Raw genomic sequence first — 10,759 nt, 5'->3', positions numbered from 1 at the left:
ATATGCCAACATTTCTGAAAAAATAAACCATTCATCCCATCCGGACCAGCTGCAGAATTAGGATTCATAGAGAAAACCACTTCCTTCAATTCTTCCAGGTTAGGCATGGTAGTAAGGGTATTATTGTGTTCTTGACTGACCATTCTGGGAATACAACTGATGGCATTTTCATTGATAACCTTGTCCACTCCTGTAAAGATATTTTGGAAGTGGGCACAAGCAGCCTCGACAATGTTATCCTCTCCATGTATTCCTTCTCCATCCTCTCTGATAATTTTATGAATAAACAGTCTTCTTCTCCTTCCTCTTATCAGTGAATGGAAATATTTTGTGTTTGCATCACCCTCTTTGAACCAATGTAATTGAGTTTTTTGTTTCAAAATGGAATCCTCCATTTTCAGAAATCTGATGTATTCAACATTAAGTTCATGAAGGTTTGTCCTGTTGATCTCATTGTGTGTATGAATGAGGTTCTCCGCAGCAGCTCTGACTCTCTCTTCATATTCCTTGACTTTAATGAAAATATCACCAAATTCCCCCCTAGACCAAGAGCTAAGAGTGTTGGATAACCTCTTCAATTTCTGATGAAACCTCCACATATTGTTACCCTTTATAGGTCTTTCCCAATAAGTCTTAACAATAACAATGAAATTGGGTTGATCTGTCCAGCAGTTGAGAAATTTTAAAGTACTGAATATGATCCTCCTCTCTAGCAATCATTTCCATCAGTAAGGGACAATGATCAGAGCCTACAGAAAGGAGGTGGGTGATGGTGGTTTGAGGCATTTTCTCCAGCCACGAGTCATTTACCATTGCTCTATCTAATCGTTTCCACACCCTGTTGTGTATACCTTTTTTGTTGGACCATGTAAATTTCTGACCACTGAAACCGAGATCCATCAGGCCACAAGCTTCAATGACAGCTATGAATTCCAAACTTTTCCTCATGTTGTAAGGCATTCCACCAAGCTTCTCATCCATGGAAGTGATAACATTGTAGTCACCTACTGCACACCAGGGAGTATTGGTTGTAGCATTAGCCTGATGTAGCATTCTATCCCAGAGAGGTCTTCTAAGCTGGTCCTTGCACTTGGCATAAATAATTGTGGTATTGAACTTAGTTTGCAACTCATTATGAGCAATTTCACAAGTCACTTGCTGTTCATCCTCGTCAAGTACTTTGCAGTCAACATCCAAATTCCAAAATAGCCATATCTTACCATTGCAATTACTCATAGCATGGTCCATAGCAAGTTGGTGTCTAAATAGTTGAACATGAGTACTGTCTGAGAAAAGTTCACTACACCATTTTAGGCCTAAGCCTACACTAAATCTGGGCAACATTTATAAAGTGTTGCCTAAAATATTTTTGGGTACACTTTTGAAGCGTAGCCATAGTTTTTTGCTTTTGGCCACAATAATATTGGCAACACTTCTAAAGCGTGCTCTTTAGTGGTATAGGCAACACCTTTTAAGCATTGCCATATAATGATATAATTGGCAGCACCTATTTACACATATAACTACAGTTTTAAAGTGTGCTATTTATGTAAATCTAAAACAACACTTAACAATTGTGACCTTGTAGTTTCCCTAAATATTTTACTAAAATATTATTTTCCCTCCAACATATTTAACTCTCCCTCCAATTTCTAATTATCCAAAAAACAAAAAAACCTTCTTTAAAAATAAAAACACAATTCAACTCTAAAAAATAAAAACACTTTCACTACTAATATATCTAACCTAAAGAGCTCTGTCACTTTGCCCAAATCACCATCTAAGAAATGAAACCCTAAAACCTGCCCTCTTCTTCTCATTTTGACCAAAAAAAATCAACATGGCCACTCAACAAAGCTCCTTGTCACTCCTTCACCTCAGATATGTGGTGATTTTCCTAATCGCTCTTCGTCTTCATCCGAAAAACTTGAGAGATCGTTTAAAGAAAACTAGCATCATTTGGAAAAGTTTGAATATATACCAGAGTGGATTAAGGATGTGGAAGCAAAGATAGATTTAGTCACATGGATCATATAGGCCAGCCTTCTTCTTGTTCATCAATCTCTCCACGTCGATGGTATTAAAAAAATTATAATTTATATGACTATCTCTTCATTTTATGCATTTTTAAATGTTTGACGCAATTTTAGGTTTAAATTACCTTCATTTTTTATGAATTTCAATTTCGATATATTACATATAGTATAAACTCGGTGTGCATTTAAATTGGTCAGGCATTCTGGAGTGGTGCTTTAGATTGAGTTTGTTTGTGCTTGATTTTGTTGGCTTTTAGATTATTTGTGCTTAGTATAAGTAATAAATAACGAACTTTGTTTATTGACTATCTTTATGTCTGTTCATTACAATTTTAGAATAGATTGTAGTCTATTAATCAACCACTCATGCATGCCAAATTGCTTTTCAAGGATCATAAGTCTTGGAGAAAATGAGGATCGTATCGTTCCTTTTGCTAAAAAGGATGTTTCAGCAGGGAATGAGTGAACCTTTGATTATAGATTTGAACCTCATCAGAATGATGAGGCTAAAGTCCCTTGTCATTGTGGAGCTCCCAACTATAGCAAATTCAGGAATTAGAATAGCATAAGTAGATAGATTATTGACTATTCCTCATCCTAACTGTTAGAGGATTGTGGGGATATTTTGTTCTTCTCCCACCCTCCAATTTACTTTTAATTTGATTCTTTTGTTTATGCTTAACATGCAAATATCTATATAACTTCATTAACATGTAAGAATAGTGAAAGTTTTTCCTCTTCTTTAATCTGATGCAGATATTATTATGTAGCATGTTAATTATTGTGTTTTTCATCGTTTCCTCACGCTAACATGTTCCACACATAGATATATATCTCAAAAACAATATTGTACAAATAGATTTAATTCTTGCAAGAACATTCCAGGTCATAAATGTTTTATGTCCTCATATAAACTACGATATACAGTGGTACAATAACAAATTGAAGAAAATATTTCACATAGAGATGCTGAGATTAAATTGATGACGATTCATGGACATAGAAGGGGCAACACCTCTAAAACTTGTATCATCCATTGATGGAATGAATCCTAAGCAACCTAGTACCCCTAATTTCTTGTATGGCAAAAATGTTTTCCTCTTCATCTCTTCGGAGAATGGCCTATTCAACGTGTAATGCAATTCATGAGCCTAAATCTACCTCCTCCTTCTCATAAAGGAGGTTGATACTGATGATGATGCAACACTGCTAGAAGTTGATCTGAAGCTTGAAGTCTTCGCGTCCTCCTCCTGCTCGCGCGTTTTCTTTAACAACTTGTTTAATTGATCTTTACTGCTCGCTCTGCCCTCAGAAGCACTTCTGAATAGGAATAAATCTTCCAGTTTCCATTTTATGTACCAGAGTGATATCGATGATGAAACGGAACACAAAGAGTATGGGCTAGTCTTTGTGGACCCCTGATTGCTTTCATGATCAAATACCAGATCAAGAACAATTACATTGCTTTACAATCTTGAAGCCTAGTTCTTCTTTCATTTTTCTCTATTTCCATTTTTCGCTGATTATACAATTACAATGTTTTTAGATACAAATAAACTAACTTAATATGAGTTTTGATGCTACTGTTTTCATGAACAAGATTTGTGACTGCATCAGCTGCCCATTGAATGACACCATTGACTGCTCGAGAGTTCTAAGCATCTTTTTCCCTCTTCAGCAGATTAGCAAGATGAGGCAAAGCTCCAACATCAACAATCAGTTGTTGGTGCTTCAGCTGTCAGACATAAAATTTAAAATATAAAGAAAAAGAGTAAATATCTACTCCTCTGATAGATGCAAGAATTAAGAACTATATATGGTATTTATATTTCACATTTACATTTCCTCTGTTATTTATATTTCAGATTCACAACAGTTTTCTCTGTCTTGAATAGATCAATGATTTGTATAGATCACCTGACTAGTCTATTGATCAATTAAATCTCTGCTCTTTCTTAGTTTTAGGAAGGAGAAGATTTTGTATAGCTCAACCAATGGAGGTATGAATTCTTAAAACTTTACTAGTATTTTCTTAGATAAAAGTATTCGTCATGTGTAATATAGGTGGATCAGAAACTATTTTACCTTTGTCTATGCTCTGCGTATTTATTATCTTTAGGAATTTTACCTTGTTATCTATAGTTTAGGCATCTACTTACTCAATTTGATAATCATTTTTTATTGCCTCTGGTTGACCTGGAACCATCAGATGGACCTTTGTTGGAAATGAACGATTTAGATGAATTCAAATCTTTCTTACGTCGCATTCTAGATCATAAATTCTGGTAATATTTCAGATTTTATTGATGTGCTTTATTTCTTTTTGCATCTAGCACTGGTTTCCATATGCTGTAATTAATATTCTGTTTTTTGGGCTATGAACTTGTTGCTATTGGGGTAATAAATAGTGAACTTTATTTATTATATATCTTTATGCCATTTGATTATAGTTTCCGAATAGATTGTAGTCTATTATGGTATGATAAACTTCTAGGAGATTGGTTTTTCATTGGAATTTCATTTTCTACTAGCTCATTAACAGAGGTATGGATGATATAATGTCCATTTTCATACAGTCATATTGTGGTTTTACTTTTGTAGTTCTGTATTTTTCATATGTATAATAAAACTACTTCTTTTGGTTCTAATTTTGCAGCTAATTATAACAGCTAGTATTGTAAGCAACTTCCCAATTCCTAGAGACAGAAATAATGTTGCTTCATCTCAAAATCATACGGATTCTTCAATCAAAATTCTGAATGATACAGAGCAATTGAAGGTATATCTTTCTTTCTATTTTCCATTGGAAAGAGTTTGTATGCACAATAAGTGACATTGTTTGATGTTTGAGATTATGCACATTTTTCATGTGATAGTCATCCTTGTTCTGATCAGATTTGGGTCCCTTCAAACCCAAATCTGTAGCTTAATGCTTGCTTTAGAATTGAATATGCAATACAATTTCCTGTTTCTACCATGTTGAGTACCAGCTCTTGTAGACCAAAAATTCCTTATATACTTCGACTAATTCCAAGGAATACTATCATTTTCTACCAGTAACATATACCATGTAACTCTGCTTACCAATGATAGAACAGATGAGAAAGAAATTATCTAGTGTTTTTATCTCTGTTGACATTTGAACTTGAGACCTCATGATTCTTGATCCACTTCATTGATAACTTTGATCACACTCTTGGTACCGTTGTATGTTAATTTTTTTCACACAATAAATAAAGTATGTAAGGCCCAATCAGATAATTAAAGCATAATTTAAACTCTGGTTGAATTTTATACTCTTTGTCCACTTGGACTATAATTTTATGGGACAACAGCTCTTGCAAAGTTTAGATGTTGGACTATAACCTTCCAAAGGACTTGTTCTAAAGTTCTATTAATGAAGTATTTGGGTTTTAGCCTGAGAAAACAAGAGTTGGGTCATCACATTTATTAAAGGATACATTCAAGGCAGAATACAAGTTCCCTTCCTTAAAATCGTCAAGTAAATTTCATTTAGACATTTGAATTGTGTCATTGAAAATAACTAAAATGTTGGACAATTCTTGATGATGCAGTGAGTTTAATTGAACAAATTTGCAAAATGAGACTATGCATATGCGATATGTTGTGTAAGGTGTTACTAATACAAATGATTATTTTGTGGCAAGGATGATCTTAGTTACTGTAATGGTGAACTAAATGCAAACATTTGAACCAATTACTGATGAAAATGCAGACATCAATAGCTTACTCATACTGATTATTTATAGAGATATACACTTCCACTGAGTGCAGTCACTAGAGTTTATATTATACAAATATTAATTCATAACTGTGTGATATTCAGCTTTCTTTTTTGGTTTTAGGATTACAGTACAGATTATTTCTACTTCATATTGGAGAAAAACAATTGAGACTGAACATTTTACAGAACTAGCTAGGAGTTGGTTGACTAATTGATGGACATACATGCTACATAAGCTATCTTTGTTTCCACATTGCAGGTGAGTCACAAAAATGGATCTAGATGAACTAATCATCTCGATGGAGCCCCCTGTGGACTCAAAACATGTTCATTTGACTCTATCAGGGTATGATGCTATTCTTATTTGTATTATATACGTGTACAAGAACTTGCTTTATGTTCTCTTGGCATGCAAATTTTGTTGTATTGTTTTTCAAAATGATTTATCTGTTATCCTAGAAAAAATTCTTAATTCTCGGGGTTGAGGCTTTCTAAAATGCAAATTCTAGTGAACAGGTTTGCCTCATTTACTTAAATTGGTTGGTGTGCTATCAAAGGTAGAAGTATATGAACTGATCCTTCGAAGTAAATCTAATTACAAACATTACAGTTGATGACATCAGATTACCAAATCATTTCATGTGATAATATAGTTTCTAAATTAGAAGTTAGCATCTCTCTCACATCACTCTCTCTCTATCTATACCATGCTTTATCATCTCTTCGCAGATAAGATTTATCGATAACACAGATCCAACTGGCATTGATCACCAAATTACGCAACTTGGCCCTGAGCTGGATTCAACACTTGTTATTGTTATTTCAAAGGTGATTATGCATCTAATTTCTATTTTTTTTCCTTAACAAAAATAGAGAATCTTTTTTTGATAACCGAGAAATCTCCAAGGGCTAGTGACACACTGGATCTCGATAGATAATGAGCCAACTCCTCTACCCTCCTCCACTTAAACACCGTGCTTTTGTTCTGTGGCAGTGTTTGAACCCGTGACGTGCGACTAACCTACACATCAGACGTTGTAGTCTAACCACTATGCCAAAGCGCTTGGGGCTGCATAAATAGAGGTTTTGTTTATGCTCTTTTTTATCTTTTTATGTTACTTAGAGTGCATGAGGCACTCCAAAAACCTGAAATGGCTTGCTAGAAGTTCTGAAGGTCTTCCATGAAGCCGGCCTGATATTTGAAAATAGGTTTTGACCTCAGGTTCTTTTTTCTGCTGTCATATATTTTAGCCATAATATGGACTAGCTTTCTGATGAGTATTGCATTTTGTTAAGAAAATGAATGTTCTGTGGAACTGAGTTTAAAAAAAATATGATTGGTTTACCTCTATTTAATCTACATCTACTGGTTTAGGAGTTTTAGTAGGTCTACGAAAAGTTTCTTGTTGGTCTGTTATCCTCTGGTTCCATCTTTTTGTTCACTCTCCATTATAGTATACATTGCAGGTTGTGCATAGCATTGCTCTTAAATAGTTCTCACTTCTCATTGTTGCTTACTGCCACTTATGTGCAGGGTGTTGCCATTACACAATAGAACTCATTGCTTGACAACACTTTTAGAATTGAGGGTTGATTAGCCAGATTCCCTATGTTTGATTGGGTGGGCGGAAGAACCTCTAAAATGTCTGCCTTTGGTTTACTTGCAGCTGCACTTCAGCTTTGACACTCCTAATAGAAGTTCAATTATGAATAAGATCTCCTTTCATTCACTAATTCAGATTGTTGATAGAATTTCATTTGTGAATAAGATTTCCTGGTGTTTATGTTTATACTATTTTTTTCCATTCACAGGTAAATCAAGGGATCAGTGTTTATGGAAACAAATGGAGCACAGATCAACATGCGTAAGTTTAAATTGTACTTCACTCAGCACTAAAGAAAAAATAAACAAGAAAATGAAAATGTATAGGCAGGTGTACTTTCATTTGAAGCTTGTCTAAGTATTTGCTAACTGGTCATCGTTTCACCATAAATTTGGTTTCCTCTTTTTCTTGTTTCCAGCTATATTCAACAACTACGAGAAGGTGTGCACAATTTCTTTGCAACATTTATGGATTGTATTGTAGTTACTTACTGTGACATCTTATTATCATATGAAATACATGCTTTAATAGGAACTAAGAGTCCTATTTTTCATAACAATACCACTACATTGGGAAGGGGCTGGGAAGTATTGTTAAAAATGACTAGTGTTGAGCATATTAAATACATGATTTATTTCACTAACTTCTAATTTTATTTTGAATGTGCAGGAAAATGCCGGTAATTGAATTTGAATAGTAGCCAGAAGTAAACTCGATCTATTGTATTGAACGATGAAGAGTTTTTGTACTATTGTCATATTTGTTTGAATTCATTAGATTTTGTGGAATTTATTGATAGTAGAGATCTTTAAGCAATCACTTTCTAAGTATTGGTTGTACAAGATATGATTTTCGATGCTTGTTCGAAATATATAGCTTTGATTTATTTATTAGCTAATTTTTCTCTTTAGATCACTTATATTTTTAATTATGTGATTATTGAATATATGCAAATAAAAATTATTCTTCTTAAAAATGAAAAATTGTGGCTACAAAAATTCTACACAACATTGCCACACTTTATAAGTGTTGTTCTACGTGAGATATAGAAAGCAACACTTTTTAAATGTGACCAATAACAAAGCAAAGGCCACACTTTTAACTGTAGTATAATCAAACAAAAGGTGTTGCTAATGAATTACTACAAAGCGTGCCCTTTATACCTCTTTGGCCACGCTTTTTAAGTGTAGCTGCTATGGCGACATTTCAAAAGCGTGGCCTAATGTCAAAGGTTACGCTGGTTTTGGCCACCCCCTAAAAAGCGTTGCTTAAAGTCCAAAAGTGTTGCCTTTTATCAAAGGCCACACTTTTTGCTAGTTTAGGTTACACTTTACTGGGGTGGCCGTAGGCCTAAAATGGTGTAGTGGTTCCAGAATAGCTATAAGAGAAATATGATGCATTTTCTTGAGCATTTTAAGTCTTTCCATAACACCTTGAGTGTTAATCCCCCTTACATTCCATATAAGAGTACAGATCATTGAGAGGATTTGGATGTAAAGAGCCTGGTGTTTGGTCTGCCTGCAGTGACAGAAATAGGACTTTGCCCTTTGGTAGTTTGGAACCTGTCATAGTGAAGTCCCCTTGGTGATAATCCTTGTTGACTTGCTACCTGATGTATTTCCTCTTCTAGATCATTGACATTATGAGGACTGAAAGCTTTAATCAACAGCTCACTAATCTCATCATCATCCTCCTGTTCCTGTAAGGATTGATTATCCCTATCTAGCTCATCTTCAGAGTTTTCCACATCATATTCATCAATAGCTGGCACTGAGTTGACCTTACATGCTGCTGTTAAGTCTAGAGGAGCCTTAGGAGGAGGAGTCAGGTACTGAGTTTGGAGGGGAGGGATATCCATACCTTGCAGATCATCCACCATAATAAACCTCTCACAATTGCTGGCCTGGTTGGTCTGTTCCTCTTGTTGATATTGATCATTTCCCTGTTGTGCATTTAATTTCATCTTAGTTGCTTCCCTCTTCTTTTTACTAGGTTTATTCTTGCTCTTAGGGGTGGTCCCTTGTTTGCTAGTGCTAGATTTGGACCCCATATCTTTTGCCATAGCTGCCCCTCTTTGATTGTCATTCTTCCCTTTGTCAGCCTATTGCTTGGATTTTTCAGTTTCACGTATTTCATTGGCCTGTTCATTATTCTTCTGCCCTTTTTCAGTAGTGTTACCCTGTTGCTCTTTTGTATTCTAAGTAGTTTCTGTCTTTTTTTGCTGCAGTTTCTGTTGTTGTTTTGTCATGGCCTGGTGAGGTATAGGGGTTGCAGAGGCTCTAAAGTCAGGATTGTGGTCAGTGTGTACTCCCTCATGCAGAACATGAGTCAAATTCCCCCCTTTGGATACCCTTTCCTGGATGTTAGAATGTATCTCCTGACTTCCCTCATCCATCCCTCCTTCAACTTCAACAATGTCATTAGGATAAGAAGTATTGGGGTTTATGGGGATTGGGAGCATTGAGTCAATACATGTGCTCTTGTTATTTGTTTGTTTTCCTGTTTGCATGGCCTGTGTTTTTTGGTTGTGGTCTGTTTTAGACCTGCTTTGTGTTCCTTGTGGTGTTTTCCTCTCATTGTTTCTATGCCCCTAGATGTCTTCAGTCTGCTTTCCCTGCATGTTAAGGTTAGTAAAAGAATTATGATTAGAGTTGTTATTTATACCTGTTTGTTGAACTGTGGGTTGTGGTTGTTCTTTTGACACTTTGTTCTGTGGTGAGGTTGGTCGCCACACTGCCTTCTGTGTTTTCTCCTCCTGTGGTTTATTGTTTCTTCTTTTTGGCATCTGCCATTCTGCTTCCTTTTGTTGTTCAGGTGGCTGCTGGTTGCTCCTTTCCTTGGTGTTTTGTTGTTGTTGTTCCTCTTGTTCCCTTGGCTTGACTTGTCTGTGATCAGTTCCTTGTTGCCCTTTTTCACCCTGATTTATGTTTTTCATTTCTGCACCTAACTCTTTTCTTCGTTGGAAATCCTCATCCCTTATTTTGAAATTACAGTCCCCTATCATGTGACCTTGATGTTTGCAGTATGCACAATATGGAGGGATATATTCGTATTCAATTGGTTGCCATCTCCCTATGGTGAGGTCTTCATCATCCAGTCCAATCCAAACATGTCAAGGTCTAGGCTTGGTGAGGTCTACTTGGACTTTCACCTTGGCCATACTTTCTCGAGTTCGTTTAATGGAAGCTGTGCCTAAGTATAAAACTTTGCCCACAGATTCCAGCAGAGGAGTAATGAACTCTTTCTTGAAGCAGTGCCAAGGTAAACCTGGTAGCAGTACCCATATAGGAACAATATGTGTTTCTTTTTTAGGTCTGAAGTTGGGAGTCCAAGCTTGTATTCTCATGAGTTTGCCCTCGATTGGTCATTCTTTG

General features: G+C 35.6%; 1 protein-coding gene and 1 long non-coding RNA gene across 6 annotated transcripts; one reads left to right on the top strand and one right to left on the bottom strand.

Annotated features, from left to right (window-relative positions):
- Positions 1-1,742: 1,742 nt before the first annotated feature.
- LOC107058561 (uncharacterized) lies at positions 1,743-8,278 on the top strand. 5 transcript variants are annotated; one of them, XR_001472126.1, is made up of 4 exons: positions 1,743-2,077; positions 3,718-4,815; positions 7,316-7,646; positions 7,804-8,278. It is a non-coding gene; the product is annotated as an uncharacterized lncRNA (long non-coding RNA). The 5 variants fall into 5 exon arrangements; XR_001472125.1 differs by having other exon boundaries at positions 3,715-4,815; XR_001472124.1 differs by lacking the exon at positions 1,743-2,077 and adding an exon at positions 6,776-6,864 and having other exon boundaries at positions 2,271-6,609; positions 7,594-7,646.
- Positions 8,279-9,582: 1,304 nt separating this feature from the next.
- On the bottom strand, positions 9,583-10,320 carry LOC107058556 (submandibular gland secretory Glx-rich protein CB-like). Its single transcript, XM_015304390.1, has 2 exons — positions 10,050-10,320; positions 9,583-9,791 (listed from the first exon to the last, which is right to left on the bottom strand). The coding sequence occupies exons 1-2, from the start codon at positions 10,318-10,320 to the stop codon at positions 9,583-9,585; spliced, it is 480 nt and encodes a 159-aa protein (XP_015159876.1).
- Positions 10,321-10,759: the final 439 nt, after the last annotated feature.

Source organism: Solanum tuberosum, unplaced genomic scaffold (genome assembly GCF_000226075.1).
Source record: "Solanum tuberosum cultivar DM 1-3 516 R44 unplaced genomic scaffold, SolTub_3.0 scf00547, whole genome shotgun sequence".
NCBI classification, from domain to species: domain Eukaryota; kingdom Viridiplantae; phylum Streptophyta; class Magnoliopsida; order Solanales; family Solanaceae; genus Solanum; species Solanum tuberosum.
Note: the sequence above shows the minus strand (reverse complement) of the source record. Positions and strands in the feature narration are given on the sequence as shown.

What these genes read in the sequence shown, in the direction of transcription:
- LOC107058556 (XM_015304390.1), bottom strand. Translation starts at nt 10,320, where the DNA reads ATGAAAAACATAAATCAGGGTGAAAAAGGGCAACAAGGAACTGATCAC. An exon ending in ACCCACAGTTCAACAAACAG is followed by an intron (nt 9,792 to 10,049) that starts GTATAAATAACA and finishes ACATTGTTGAAG; the next exon opens with TTGAAGGAGGGATGGATGAG.